The sequence below is a fragment of the Malaclemys terrapin genome, chromosome 2 (genome assembly GCF_027887155.1).
Source record: "Malaclemys terrapin pileata isolate rMalTer1 chromosome 2, rMalTer1.hap1, whole genome shotgun sequence".
Taxonomy (NCBI): Eukaryota; Metazoa; Chordata; order Testudines; family Emydidae; genus Malaclemys; species Malaclemys terrapin.
This window is the reverse complement of record NC_071506.1, coordinates 40,413,406-40,429,774: the sequence shown is the minus strand read 5'-3', so window position 1 is coordinate 40,429,774 and position 16,369 is coordinate 40,413,406. Positions and strand designations below refer to the sequence as shown.

At 43.0% G+C, this 16,369-nt stretch overlaps 1 protein-coding gene across 5 annotated transcripts in view; it reads left to right on the top strand.

The window, feature by feature from the left end:
* Positions 1–16,369, top strand: part of MATN2 (matrilin 2) — a 114,240-nt gene that overhangs the window by 48,421 nt on the left and 49,450 nt on the right. For all 5 annotated transcript variants that reach the window (XM_054017268.1, XM_054017270.1, XM_054017269.1 and 2 more), the window contains one exon: positions 3,510–3,632. In XM_054017268.1, coding sequence (XP_053873243.1) covers positions 3,510–3,632 — 123 coding nt within the window. The remainder of the gene's footprint in view (positions 1–3,509; positions 3,633–16,369) is intronic.

Here is a 16,369-nt window from a genome sequence, read left to right as displayed (position 1 = left end):
ATGGGCTCCAGCTCCTGGTGGGTTCACTGCAATGCATGGCTCAAACAAAAATATGATTGACAAGGGGTGGCAGAATAGGTCACAAATACGCTAGGTATGCTAGCTTCAACAGTTACAATGAAACGACAAGAGTAGTCCCTAGCTTGGCTCCTAGGGGACATCCAAAAGAAGATATGGGTTCATCTGTCCCACTGGTGCCCCTCTTAGTCCACTCCACCCCTTTGACTAGAGGTGATTATGTATCCTGCAGGTCTCCCAGTCAGGGTGCAGTCCTGGGGTAGGTTTCATTGGGGACACCTCTGTGTTGTTCCTCTATGCTGATGCAGCAGCTCCTGGACTGCTCCCAACAGAACACTATTCCCCCTGTGCTTGGGTGGTGTCCAACTCAGTAGTCAACTCTGGGGCAGCTGTAACGTTCCATGCGCCAGCTCTCATAACCCAACTGCCTTCAAATGATGCACTGCATCTATGACACCTAACCCACTCTTGAGCAACAGTCCTCACAAATGCCACGAACCTTTTCCTTTGTTCTGCTGTCCTATGACTGCTCAGCACATTCATCTCAGCGACAACATTTGTAATTTTGAGACCATCCATATAGACTTGCCTGCGACAAGAATTCTGGTGCCTATTTACAAAAGCAGCAGCAGAAGGTAAAATACTTTGTAAAGCTTAAAGGAAATCAAGACAGTAGAATGTAGCTTACTGCATGTCAGCAGCTAACAATAAAGTGATGGGTGTTCAGAAATTCTCAGGATTTCTCTAGCACGTTGTGAAAAGTCGTAGCTCACTGTGTAACAGAACTGTACCTTGTTGGTTCATAAAATCACTGACTACTGTCTGTTGTTTTTACATTATGTTGAAATATGTTGCAGAATGAGGTAGAGCTGTAGTCTGAGCAGGGGTCTGAGGCAAAAATTTATTCTCTCCATGTCTTCAGACAAATCACCTAACCTCTATGCCTCATCTTCTTCCTCTGAATCATATATTGATTCCCACTGTGTTTGCACCCTTTTTTCTCCCTTAATGTTTCACAGATATTTGCACAAGCAAATACTGGTCCTATAACTGTTTGAGGGATGTGAATTTTGGCTCACTAACCAAGATTTGTTTAATCAGGAAGTAAAATGTTTTAGAACTAAACTGAATTTTGAGGGAATAGAAGTAGTTTGTAAGTGTTATCTAATTAGGGAACAGGAAAACAAAACAAAACAAAAAGGAAACAAACATGATTTTTGTGAACAATCACATAACTTGAATAGTGAATTCTGACTATTTACTAATCAAGTCCATACCTGCTATAAATAATTGGAGAGCAATCCTTAGGCTGGGATTTATTTCCGTTAATTATTTGTCAAACAGTTTTGAACAACTAACATATCTGTAATAACAGTGACACTTCACAAACAGAAACATATACCAAATTAATTGTTCATGAAAAATAATTTAATCAGCACAGGCTCCAAAGAGTGTTCTAAGGATTAATTAGTTAATATTTTTCTTTTTTCCCCTCTTTGTTAACAGCTATGGAGGAGGGAGAGAGTTGAGGTGGATATATTTATGGGCAGTTCTATGGTTATATTTATTTTCACAAAAAGAAGAACAGGAGTACTTGTGGCACCTTAGAGACTAACAAATTTATTAGAGCATAAGCTTTCGTGGACTACAGCCCACTTCTTCGGATGCATATAGAATGGAACATATATTGAGGAGATATATATACACACATACAGAGAGCATAAACAGGTGGGAGTTGTCTTACCAACTCTGAGAGGCCAATTAATTAAGAGAAAAAAAAAAACTTTTGAAGTGATAATCAAGCTAGCCCAGTACAGACAGTTTGATAAGAAGTGTGAGAATACTTACAAGGGGAGATAGATTCAATGTTTGTAATGGCTCAGCCATTCCCAGTCCTTATCAAACTGTCTGTACTGGGCTAGCTTGATTATCACTTCAAAAGTTTTTTTTTTCTCTTAATTAATTGGCCTCTCAGAGTTGGTAAGACAACTCCCACCTGTTTATGCCCTCTGTATGTGTGTATATATATCTCCTCAATATATGTTCCATTCTATATGCATCCGAAGAAGTGGGCTGTAGTCCACGAAAGCTTATGCTCTAATAAATTTGTTAGTCTCTAAGGTGCCACAAGTAATCCTGTTCTTCTTTTTGCGGATACAGACTAACACGGCTGCTACTCTGAAACCTATATTTATTTTGTGATTTTTAATTTATGAGACAAATGCCCAGAGTATAGGCACCTTTAGTTGTATTTTATACATTTGAAGAAATAATAAATATTTGTAACATGCTTTGAAGATGAAAAGTGCTTCTGGTATAGAAGTGCTAAGTATTATTATCTTTTCACTCAGGGTACCTAATACATTTTGTGAATATGTAAATAGCATTAAATTGGCTATAACTGAAAGGTTTGGGAGCCTTCCATTGGAGAATCTTGACATTCTGCATTAAACACTGAAGTGATGTAACAGCATTGTGCCTGGATTATACATCTCTCCCTCTCTCTGTGTGTATATATATATGTGTGTGTGTTTATCTTGCAGGATAGCCATTATGTTGTCCTTTTGTGGAGAAGCAAACTGTTATTTCACAGCATAATATTTTCAAAACAGTATCCTAAACTTTGAAAAGCATTAATGTCCTGTACATTAGTTTCTGGTTTAACTTTCTATTTCTAGAAAAGAACTTTTTTAACAAACAGTGTTCATATTGCATTCATTTTACATTGTGTTTGTTTATTTAAATTAATCCCTCACATTGTTCTTGAGCTATAGATAGATCATCATGTTTATATGTCAAATGTACTAAATTAAGCAGTGTTGCTGATCTACATTTTTCTATTGAAATTTTACATAAAAACAAAGAGCCTTTTTTCAAAATTAGTAATTTTTGTGAGATTTTTTTATTTTAGAAATTTTCTGTGTTTTGTTTGACAAAATTGAAAAAAAATGGGCCTTTTTCTCTATTTTTGGTTTTTCTATTTATTGGTTTCCTTTTTCCTTTCTCCCCCTGTTTCCTTTACCCTGCACCCCTTTTGTCAGTGGAGAAAAGGAAAAAAAGAAAAGGAGAAGGAAGGAAAAATGTAAAACCAAAAAATGAAAAAAAATGAATAAATGAAACATTAATTAAGTTCAGACACCTGCAGAAGATTTTTGTTTTGGTTTGGTTTTTTTATTGCAAAAACCCAAACAAACAAAAAAAAACAAACTTTTATTTTTTGACCAGTCCACTAGAGCATGATCCTGCTACATTCAAGTAAATGGGAATTTTGCTATTGATTTCAGTGGGTGCAGGATCAGGCCCATAAGCAGTATGTGGTCACTCTTGAGAGCATAAAATTTTCAAACTTTGTCCAGGAAACATGTGCTCTTGATTAGAATGTGTCATTCTCTGATGATTTATTCATATCTTCCTGAACAGCGTTTTCAATATATAAACCTATGCAATATAGAAGGTAAAGGAGTCTCATAGTCATGTGATTTTTTTTGCAGCCCAGGACCTATGTGCTGTGGAGAAACATGCCTGTGAACAGATCTGTGTGAACACACCTGGGTCCTATGTCTGTCAGTGTTATGATGGCTATGGGCTCGATGAAGATGGAAAGAAGTGTATCGGTAAGTATTATCTTAGAAATTCCCGTTGGCACACAAGCCAAAGAGATGGGAGACAAGATTCAGTTCTGGGGGGCTGGTTTTTGGAGGGGAGAGAGTTTGACACGAACAACCTGATTAATTTTGTTCCAATCTCATTGACTTCTGTGACCAAATTTTGCAGTCAGGATAAGTTAAACAGTATGAAAGATTTCTACTAAATATACAGTACAGCCACAAGCCTTGATAGAAAATTCTCCTTTCTCACACAGATTTTAAGCATAATATATTGTATATAGATTTGTTGTTAGGGTTTTTTTTCAATGAACTCTGAAATAGCAAAAAAGGTGAAAAATTGCTCCAACTAATTTCACACAGGGTTATGCTGGCATTTTGAAATCAAGTACCTGATTTTCTATTCGGAATCCATGTGGGTTGTCAGAAATGCATTGCATGGTAGTATTTAAACTGATAGCATAAAAACAAACAAAAGCATAGACACTACTCTCAGGGTATGTCTACACTACGGGATTAATCCGAATTTAGATAATTCGGATTTGAGAAACAGGTTGTATAAAGTCGAAATGAGTGCGGCCACACTAGCACAGTAATTCGGTGGTGTGCGTCCAAGTACCGGGGCTAGCGTCGATTTCTGCACCGTTGCACTGTGGGTAGCAATTCCATAGCTATCCCATAGTTCCCGCAGTCTCCCGCGCCCATTGGGATTGTGGGTTAAGATCCCAGTGCCTGATGGGACAAAAAACATCGTCGCAGGTGGTTCTGGGTATAGCCTCACTTCCTCCCTCCCTCCCTCCCTGCATGAAAGCAACGGACGGCAGACAACCATTTTCGCGCCTTTTTTCCTGGGTGGGTGAACACTGCAGACTCCATACCACGGCAAGCATGGAGCCCGCTGAGGTCAAGACAGCACTCATGAATATTGCAAACACCTCGCGCGTTCTCGTGGAGTTTATGCTCAGCCAGGACCAGAAAAACGAGGCGAGGAGGCAGCGGCGGCGGCAGCGCAGCGACAAGCATGATGAGGACATGGACACAGACACGGACACAGAATTCAGTGAAACCACAGGCCCCGGTGCTTTGGAGATCATGTTGTTAATGGGGCAGATTCTATCCATGGAACGCCGATTCTGGGCAAGGGAAACAAGCACAGACTGGTGGGACCGCATAGTGTTGCAGGTCTGGGACGATTCCCAGTGGCTGCGGAACTTTCGCATGCGTAAGGGCACTTTCATGGAACTTTGTGACTTGCTGTCTCCTGCCCTGAAACGCCAGAATACCAAGATGAGAGCAGCCCTCACAGTTGAGAAGCGCGTGGCGATAGCCCTGTGGAAGCTTGCAACGCCAGACAGCTACCGGTCAGTCGGGAATCAATTTGGAGTGGGCAAATCTACTGTGGGGGCTGCTGTGATGCAAGTAGCCAAAGCAATCACTCAGGTGCTGCTACGAAAGTTAGTGACTCTGGGAAATGTGCAGGCTATAGTGGATGGTTTTGCTGCAATGGGATTCCCTAACTGTGGTGGGGCAATAGACGGAACCCATATCCCTATCTTGGCACCGGAGCACCAAGCCACCGAGTACATAAACCGCAAGGGGTACTTTTCAATGGTGCTGCAAGCACTTGTGGATCACAAGGGACGTTTCACCAACATCAACGCGGGCTGGGCGGGAAGGGTTCATGACGCTCGCGTCTTCAGGAACACTACTCTGTTTAAAGGGCTGCAGCAAGGGACTTACTTTCCGGACCAGAAAATAACCGTTGGGGATGTTGAAATGCCCATAGTTATTCTTGGGGACCCAGCCTACCCCTTAATGCCATGGCTTATGAAGCCATACACAGGCAGCCTGGACAGGAGTCAGGAGCTGTTTAACTACAGGCTAAGCAAGTGCAGAATGGTGGTAGAATGTGCATTTGGCCGTTTAAAAGGTCGCTGGCGTTCATTATTGACTCGCTCTGACCTCAGCCAAAGAAATCTCCCCATTGTTATTTCTGCTTGCTGTGTGCTCCACAATCTCTGTGAAAGTAAGGGGGAGACCTTTATGGCAGGGTGGGAGGCTGAGGCAAATCGCCTGGCTGCTGATTACGCGCAGCCAGACACTAGGGCGATTAGAAGATCACACCATGAAGCGCTGTGCATCAGAGAAGCTTTGAAAACCAGTTTCATGGCTGGCCAGGCTACCGTGTGAAATATCTGTTTGTTTCTCCTTCATGAAAACCCTCCCCCTTTACTGACTGATTTTCTGTAAGGAACCCACCCTGCCCCTTCCCCCATCTTTCTTTCAAACCAAATAAAGTCACTATCATTTAAAAATCATTTATTCTTTATTAATAGATTAGAAAAAGAGGGAGGGAACCCGGGTGGTATTTGGGAGGAGGATTGCTGGGAAGGAAAAAGCCACAAAGAAAAGGTTAAAAAAATGACAGCCTTTTGCTTGGGCTGTCTACTGGGGTGGAATGGGAAGGTGTACGGAGCCTCCCCCCCCCCCGCGTCCTTACACGTCTGGGTGAGGAGGATACGGAACATGGGGAGGGGGGAGGGTGGAACAGGGGCTGAAGCGGCAGTCTGTTTTCCAGCAGCCGTTCCTGAACCTCCACCAGACGCCGGAGCAGCCCCAGCGTTGCATCCTTCATCCTCTGGTCTTCCTGCCGCCATCTCTCATCTCGATCGTCTCTCCTCTCCTCACGTTGGTCCCTCCTCTCCTCACGTTGGTCCCTCCTCTCCTCACGTTCACTGACTTCTTTCCTATACTTTGAAACTGTTTCCTTCCACTCATTCAGATGAGCTCTGTCACTCCTGCTGGATTGCATAATTTCAGAAAACATGTCCTCCCGCGTCGTCTTCTTACGACGCCTTATCTGTGATAACCTTCGGGATGGAGGAGGGAGGCTTGAGGAATTTGCAGCTGCTGTAGGGAGGGGAAAAAAGAGAGAATTGTTTTAAAAGCTACATTTTGCAGAACAATGCTTATACTCTTTCACGGTGACCAACACTGTTCACATTACATAGCACATGTGATTTCTGTGCAAGGTCGCATTTTGCCTCTTAATGCTGAGTGCCTGTGGCTTTGCTGCTAGAGATCACAGGTCTGGGCAACAGAATTCGGCTTGCATGCGGCCATGGTAAGCCATTGTTTTACAGCTTCTGCACCCTCCTTTCCCACATACCAAGCATAGCCTGTAGAGTGCTGCAGAAGCCTGGCCAATCTCAGCCAGTTGGGGGGGGGGGCAGTGTGGGGGGGCTTGTCTGGGCCCCTTCAGGCAAGTAGAGTGCTGCGGTTTTTCTGTTAACATTCAGCAGCACCAGAAAACAAACTAACCCCCCCCCCCGCCATGAATTCTCTGGGATGATCACGGTACCCCTCCCCCCACCGTGTGGCTGGTATCAGGGAAGATCCCTGCAGGCACCAAACTACCCCCCCCCCCGCCGCCGACCCCCCCCCCCCTCGCCATGAATTCTCTGGGATGATCACGGTACCCTCCCCCCACCGCGTGGCTGGTAACAGGGAAGATCCCTGCTAGCCAAACGCGAAAAGCTCAGGGCCAATTTCCCATCTGCGCTTGGCTAACTGCAGGGAAGGATTTATTTTCCGCCACAGGCAAACAGCCCAGTAGGAACGGCCACCTCTGTCCCCTTAATTAAGTTCCCGTATTTCAACCAGGTTACCAGGAGTGATATCACTCTCCTGAGGATTACACAACAAGATAAAGAACGGATGTTGCTTGAATGCCAGCAAACACCGGGACCATACGCTGCCAGGCTTTGTCAGGCAATGATACCAGATTACTTGCTGCAAGCATGGCGTGGTCAAGTGTCCTACCATGGAGGAGGGAATAAGGATGCACTGCCCAGAAACCTTCTGGCAAGGCTTTCGGAGTACCTCCAGGAGAGCTTCATGGAGATGTCCCTGGAGGATTTCCGCTCCATCCCCATACACGTTAACAGACTTTTCCAGTAGCTACAGACTTTTCCAGTAGCTGAACTGACCGCGAATGCAAAGTCAGGCAAAGTAATCATTAAAAACCGTTTGCTTTTAAAACAAGTTTTATATTTTAAAAGGTAAACTCACCTGAGGTCCCTTCCATGGGGTCAGAGTCTTGGGTACTGGCTTGGGAGGCTTGGGAGGGTACTTCAGTCAGGGTGATAAAAAGATCCTGGCTGTTGGGGAGAATGGAGTGCTGTGTGCTCTCTGCAAGCTCATCCTCCTCCTCCTCCTCCTCTACCCCATCGGCAGAATCCTCAGGCATCGAGACTATCCCCGACCCAGAATCCACGGAACAAAGGTGGGGTAGTGGTGGCAGCCCCCCCTAGAATTGCATGCAGCTCGGCGTAGTAGCGGCATGTCCGCGGCTCTGACCCGGAGCGACCGTTTGCCTCCTTTGTTTTTTGATAGGCTTGTCTGAGCTCCTTGACCTTCACGCGGCACTGCTCAGAGTCCCTATTGTGGCCTCTCTCCATCATGCCCTTGGAAATTTTTTCAAAAGTTTTTGCATTTCGTCTTTTAGAACGAAGTTCTGCAAGCACTGAATCCTCTCCCCATACAGCGATCAGATCCAGTACCTCCCTCACGGTCCATGCTGGTGCTCTTTTTCGATTATCAGCCTGCATGGTTACCTGTGCTGATGAGGTATCTGTGGTCACCTGTGCTCTCCACGCTGGGCAAACAGGAAATGAAGTTCAAATGTTCGCGGGGCTTTTCCTGTCTACCTGGCCAGTGCACCCGAGTTCGGATTGCTGTCCAGAGCGGTCACAATGATGCACTGTGGGATAGCTCCCGGAGGCCAATACCATCGAATTGCGGCCACACTAACCCTAATTCGAATTGCTAAAATCGATTTTGGCGCTACTCCGCTCGTTGGGGTGGAGTACAGAAATCGATTTAAAGGGCCCTTTACATCGAATTAAATGGCGTCGTTGTGTGGACGGTTACAGGGTTAATTCGAATTAAAGCTGATAAATCCGAATTAAAGTCGTAGTGTAGACCAGGCCTCAGAGTGCTAGTAATACTACTCTAGGGTTGCTATCTCTTCAGGTAGGAATCAGATCCTGGGAAAATCTGGAAGAAGGTAGACATTCCTTGAAACATCTGTTTCCATGCCAGGGTATGCTGAGGAGGTTTTCCACATCTGTTTCCAAGGGGTGTCACTAAAAGATCACTATGTAGTGGTTTGTTGTGTGAGACTCAAGTCATGGGAGGATTTTGGGTGGGGCATGGGGGGCACTGCTCTCCCCCGCAAATGGAAAGCCTCAGGGAGGCAGCCTTAGTGTGCTATAGAGAGAGTTCTGCAGAGGAGACAGGAGACTGCTCCGAGCTTATGTCCTTGAGGCAGGCAGGGAGTCAGAATTTTGTTTATAAACAGAGTGGTTAACAGGTGATTAAGATAAGAAAGGGCTGTTAGGATGTTTCCTAAAGTTAAATATCTGTTCCAAGCTTGGTGAACTGCAAAAAGTAAGTAGCCTAAATGATAGAAAGTAGTTGTAGATATGGGAATCGGGACAAGCGATGCAGGAAGTGCAGCTATACCAGCGAGACACTACCCCACATCCTGTGTAACTGCAAGCCCCATTCCAGAGCCTGGCAGCTGCAGCATAACACCATCCAGAATCGCCTAGTCAGAGCCATCCTGCCACCCATAGGGAAGGTGGCTGTGAACTCCGCCAACCCCAGAACCGACAGCCAACTGTGACCGGACATCGTCATCACCAATGAGGACCAGAAGAAGATCATGATGGTGGACATCACAGTGCCCTTCGAGAACAGGACCCCAGCCTTCCGCAACACCCAAGCTTGAAAGGTAGAGAAATATGCCCCTCTAGCCAAAACCTTGAGAGCTAAGGGTTACCAGGTTCAGACACATGCACTGATCGTCAGAGCCTTAGGCACATGGGACTCCAGTAATAAGAGAGTGTTGAGAGAATGTGGAATCGGTCAGTGCTACACTCTGCTGATGTGGCGACTCATGGTGTCAGATGCCATCAGGTGGTCGAGGGCCATCTACATAGAACACATCACCGGACATCGGCAATACCAGGAGAGATGAGATGGAATGCCGATGAGAAGCGAAATCGGAAAGTAACCAAAATACTTCCCTGATTGTATTTTCTAAATGGACAACCTACCCTAAATTCTCAATTACTGAGGGACAATCTTCACTCATTGCTATATTTGCTTTCCACAACCAACTCTGTATAACTTTTCATGAGTGATTTATCCAAATACTTGAATGCTAATATCTAAACTGTATTCTTAAATTTATTCACCTAAATTTGGGTTATTGCTGATTATGCACTTTATGTATCTTATGACTTTATCCACAAATACAAAGTTTGTTTTTAATCTAAACACTATACCCAGATGTACAGCCACTGTTTTCTTAACCTGTGTACTATATAATTTTTTAACATTAGCTTTAATAAAATTTTCTACAGTTGTTTCAATTGTATTCAAGAGGTAGTAACAAAGTTACTAATATATTTCTTTTAGAAAATAACTGATTTTTTAGACAAAGGAAATGTGGTAGATATAATCTATCTGGATGTCAGTAAAGCATTTGATATAGTTCCACATGAGAAATTATTAGTTAAACTGGAGAAGATGGGGATTAATATGAGAACTGAAAGTTAGATAAGGAACTGATTAAAGGGGAGACTGCAACAGATCATTCTGAATGGTGAACTATCAGGCTGGAGGGAGGTTACTAGTGGAGTTCCTCAGGGATCAGTCTTGGGAGCAACCTTATTTAACATTTTTATTACTGACGTTGGCAAAAAAAAAAGTGTGTGTGTGTGCTAATAAAATTTGCAGATGACACAAAGTTGGGAGGTATTGCCAATATGGAGGAGGACTGGAATACCATACAAGAAGATCTGGATGACCTTGTAAACTGGAGTAATAGAAATGGGATGGAATTTAATAGTGCAAAATGCAAGGTCATGCATTTAGAGACTAACAACAAGAATTTTTGCTATAAGCTGGGGACTTATCAGTTGGAAGTTACAGAGGAGGAGAAAGACCTGGGTGTATTGATTGATCACAGGATGACTATGAGCTATCAATGTGATGCAACTGTGAAAAAAGGCTAACATGGTCCTGGGGTGCATCAGGAAAGATATATCCAGTAGAAACAGGGAAGTGTTAGTATCATTATACAAGGCACTAGAGAGATCTCATCTAGAATACTGCATGCAATTCTGGTCTCCCATGTTTAAAAAAGATGAATTCAAATTGGAACAGGTGCAAAGAAGGGCTACTAGGATGATCTGAGGAATAGAAAACCTACCTTATGAAAGGAGACTCAAAGAGCTTGGCTTGTTTAATCTAATCAAAAGAAGGCTGAGGGGAGATATGATTGCTCTCTATAAATATATCAGAGGGATAAATACCAAGGAGAGAGAGGCGTTATGGAAGTTAAGCATCAATGTGGACTCCAGAACAAATGCATATAAATTAGCCATCAACAAGTTTAGGCTTGAAATTAGGCAAAGGTTTCTAACCATCAGAGGAGTGAAGTTCTGGAGCAGCCTCCCAAGAGGAGCAGTGGGGGCAAAAAACCTAACTGGCTTCAAGCCTGAGCTTGATAAGTTTATGGAGAGGATGGTATGACAGGACTGCTTACAATACCATGCGGCCCATCGTTGACTGCCTGTAGCAAATATCCCCAATGGCTGGGGACGGGACACTAGATGGGGAGGGCTCTGAGTTACTACAGCGAATTCTTTCCCACGTGTCTTCCTGGTGGGCCTTGCCCAGGGTCTAACTGATCACCATATTTGGGGTTGGGAAGAAATTTTCCCCCAAGTCAGATTGGCAGAGACCCTGGGGGGGGGGGGGGAAGGTTGCCTTCCTCTGCAGCATGGGATATGGGCTACTTGCATGTTTAAACTAGTGTAAATGGTGAATTCTCTGTAACTTGGTGTCATTAAACCATGATTAGAGGACGTCAGTAACTCAGCCAGAGTTTAGGGGTCTATTACAGGAGTGAGTAGGTGAGGTTCTGTGGCCTGCAAGGTGCAGTCAGACTAGATGATCATGATGGTCACTTCTGACTTTAATAAGTGTATCTGAGTAAGAATATACATTACAATTTTAAACCTAACCAGTGTCTCTTAAGTGACTTGCCATAAGATGTCAGAACATGTTAGTATTAGAGCTGAGTGGGTCTAATATTTAATTTTCTTTCTTGATATAGGAATTAGATACAGTGCTCATGTCAGATAATTTCTAAGCTATTATCTGCAAAAAAAAAAAACCTAGCGTTTTCAGTTATGTAGCTCCTGGAATCATGGTGAAAGTTGCCTCTTCCCCCTCAAAAAAAACCCCTGAAATGGCACCCCTGTGGGGAGGCACGGAATTTGCCCCACACACACGCACGTGGACCCATTGGCCTGACTGGAGCCGCCCCTCCAAATATAGAAGTCAAGCTACACCTATGAATCAAGTCTGTCTGTAGAATGTGTTGGCTAAGCTTAGTTCCCTTAAAGGAACTGGGCATTCTGTGCCTCTAATTCGTACCATTGACGGTAAAGAAACAAACATAGGCCCAGGGTACTTCAAGAGGAAAGCTAGAGAATGAAACTTCAGGAAAACAAATATTAAATGTGAAACACAAACTTGTCCTTAAAACTTTGTAAATAATTCATTCTTCACTTCTTCCATACTTATATCACAGTATGTTTTAGAGTAATCTAGCTCTTCAGGCTATTTTCCTTCTCACAAGCCTTCCTTCTTGGTCTTATATTTCAGGAGAATATCCTGTTCTGATATCTTCTGTCGAAGAACTAATAAGTGCTAGATGTTTGCCTTTCTCTTTTGGGCCTTGGTTCAGGAAAGCACTTAAGCACATGCTCCAAGCTAAGTTGCAATTAATGGGACTTAAGCAGATATTTAAAGTTAAGCATGTGCCTAAATGCTTTCCTGAATTGGAGCCTAGGCCCCTATATGCAATCCCACCACAATTCCTCTCAAGTTGTAAGAAATAAGTTTCCACAGCTGTACCTTCTTTCCAGCTAAATTCTTGCCAGTTTAAAGCCCTATAACACAATGCAATCAGCATCTTGACAGCCCACTTAAGTAATTTCTTAGAATGCCCTAGGAAGCAGGATGTTAGTTCAGTATGTAAAACAAGTAATTGCCCATACCAATGGGCATTTTTCATGCCATTTCCCATTTTGTTTTTTATAAGAGCTATGGTTTATGTGCCCTTTGCAGATGAATCAATTGTGTGTTTAGTCCTTTGAAATGTTTCAATTACACTTGGTCTCATGATTTAAATATGGGAATATTTACTTGCCTCAGTATTCTTCTTAGCTCATTGTTTTGTTTTGTTTTCCTGGATTTGCAACTTTTTGAAGATATAAAACATGTGGGTTTCATTTTCACCCATAAGCAGATGCAGTTCAGATCCATGTCTGGCTTTTCAGAGGACATTCATCTGCTTGTTTCACAATGAATGCATCAGAATTTTTTCATGCTACATTACTGATGCATCTCCATAGGTCCTAGGACTCAAGTACCATCTTAGGTTCTTGTCCTCTGAAGTTGGATTCTTTCTAGCTGGCCTCCTGTATAGAACAGGCCATAGAATTTCACCCAGTTACCCCTGTGTTGAGCCCAATAACTTGTCTGACTGAAGCATATCCTCCGGAAAGGCCTCCAGTCTTGATGTGAAGACATCAAGAGATATAGAATCCACCACTTCCCTTCATAGTTTGTTCCAGTGGTAAATCACGCTCACTATTACAAATTTCTTACTTGAATTTGTCTGGCTTCAGCTTCCAGCCATTGGTTCTTATTATGTCTTTCTCTAATAGATTAAAATGCCCATTATACCCAGTATTTTCTGCCTAAGGAATTTATACGAGATAGTCAAGTCACCTCTTAATCTTCTTTTTGATAAACTAACCTGATTGAGCTCTCTAAGTCTCTCCCTGTAAGGCATTTTGTTTCCAGCCCTGGTATTGTTTTTGTGGCTCTTTTTTGCACCTTTCCAGTTTTTCAACATCTTTTTAACAATGTGGTCAGCAGAAATGGATGCAGTATTCCAGTATCGGTCTCACTAATGCTGAATACAGAGGGCTAGTGGAACTTGTGGATATATATGTATTTAAGCACATAAAAGATTCAATTTAAGTTTCTCTGAATCAGAAAGGTAGTCACATTAACTAACCTATATAACCCCCTATTATTATTATCACAGTTGTCCTCATCCTCCCTCACTATTTCTTCTATTGTTTGTTACATCTACTTGTAGCAGCTTGTCTTAAACTGGATTATACATTCTACAAGGCAAGGACTGTGTCTTCCTTTGTATTTTTATAGCAACTAGCATAATGGGGCCTCAATCCTTATTGGGACCCTGGGGCACTACTGCAATACAAATATAAATAAATGCACCTGCTTCATTGGAGATTGTTTATAGGTTCTATTCTGATGTCAGCTCCTATCCTTTCTTTAATGCACAAAAAGTACATGTTTTTCTTCTTCAAACATTAATACATTTCTATGTAATTTCTTGCCTCGACATTCTAGTTGTTGTCTTGTCAGTCTCTTCACCACTTCTCCATAAAGTCTTTAATGTTTTACCCAGAACTGAGCTGCATCTTTAATTTTTCATGTTTTTCCCATTTCATCCCACTAGTGTGTTGGCTTCCTTTGAAACGGAGAATCAAGTTCCAGATTCTCTTGGTAATGTTCAAAGCATTCATATCCTCAACTCCAAATTATTTGCATGATCTGGTTTTGACTTGTATTCCCTCTTATATCTTGCATTTTCCTTCTGACCTAAATCCACTTGATCTCTCAAGTACTGCTTACTTATACTTATTTTGGTGGAATCCCCTAACTCATGCTATTCACGCTGATGCCAGTGCTGGCAGGTTCAAATGTAAACGCAAAGCATCCTAGTTACACTTCTATTTGTAGATTATGTATTTTTTTGCATCATATACATGATTTCTCTTTTAACTTTTGTGAATCCCTACAATACATATGCATGGGTCAATATATGATCATTAATATGTTTCCATGAAGTGTTAAAACTATGTAGAAATCAGCCATTCTACATTTTTTTGCAAAGAAAAGAGTGATTGGCTAACTTGCTATTCCTGTTAGCAGTGGATCTGCAAGAACTGATTTCTGTGATTTGAGCAACTTCAGACTTTAAAATGGATATGTTGTTATGAAAAATGTCCTGCTTCTGCAAATGTCATCAAGGATGCACGCCGATCTAGGCAAATGATTTATTACAAAATAGGCATGATCAAAGGAAAAGTCTGATGCACTGTGTATTTAAAGATTTACAGTCAAAGGGGTCAAAATGTGATGGCCAAGATGTTACTTCCCTAATACCAATAGGCCAATAAAAAGACAGAAAAATAATAGGTAAAAAGATCTTTTAACCTTTTCCTTCTGATTTGTGTACCATATTTTTATTTTAGCTGATTATGTTCACCAGGTTTGCACTGATGCCAGGTATTGAAATGGATCTTTAAATGGCCCACAGCTGGACAGGTGTTACCGGTACCGGTACCAGTGAGAATTTGGAAACCAATATGCTTAATGCACAGTCATTTATTTGAGAAAGAATCACACAGCAGTTAAAGTTACACACTACTCATCTTTTCCTACAAGCCTTAGCTCCGCCCCAAGCATTAACCCTCAGTAACTATATTGGCCTTACACAGTATCCTGATTGGCAAACAAGCAGATATAGCTACCAATTCTAGATGGAGACTTTTCTTCTCTTCTTTCCCCTCTTAGGTACTTGGTCTGTTAAACGTCCCCCGAAGCAGGGTCTAGGTCATCCCGAGGACTTCTATCTCACAGTCTCGAACCTCTTCAGATGTTAATTGGGGAACACTAACTTAACTACTTTACTTTGCTTAGCATATATACCCTTTTGTTCTCAAAGGAGTCTCATGTCCCAGAAATATGCCTTGTGGGCATGTCATTACTAATTTTCTCCTAATTAATAATTTGGAAGGAGGGGCTGCACAATAGACCCAGACCAAAACTCAATCAACATTTACCCCCTCATAAATCATTCACTTAAGCTCTCAGCGTGACGTCATCCAGAAAGGGTCATTTTGACCCATGTCTGCTTGCACCAAGCCCATTGGTTGCATGATTTTACGTGTTCTTTACCTTGTTTTAGACTTGCTACCTAGTAAGTGTGCTGCTGTGAAAAATGATATTTGTATGTTTGTTAATATCATTTTTCACAGAAGCAGACTTGGTAGCTAGCTGGGAGGCAGTGAAAAGCAATATTAACAAACATTCAAATATCACTTTTCACAGCAAAATACTCAATGCCAGCAAGCTGGGGTACAAAGTAAGCCCTGGATGGGGAGACGGGTAGGGAGGCAGCAGGGGCCAGAGGCAATGGATGGGGAGACAGGGGAGGCAGCAGGGGCCAGCGGTGATAAGGGGGGGGGGAGGTGAGCTCAGGGAGAGTTCCCAAAACCCGGGGTCCAGGCTGAAGCCCTGCAGCCAGGGACCAGAGCCCGCCACCCCATGACCAGAACCTGCCACCCACCACCCCAGGGCTGAAGCCAGAAGCCCAACCCCCACTGGCCCCAGGAAGGTGGGGAACTTACCGGCTGCCTGCTCCTCTAGCGTTTCTGGCTCCAGAAGGGGGCAGGGCCCAACCCCTGCTGGCGGTCCCGGGGAAGGGGCCATTGCTCCCCACCCTTAATTCTAATCACTGCTTAGAAGGCTGTTGCCACAAGAAAGGCCCCTGGTGGCCG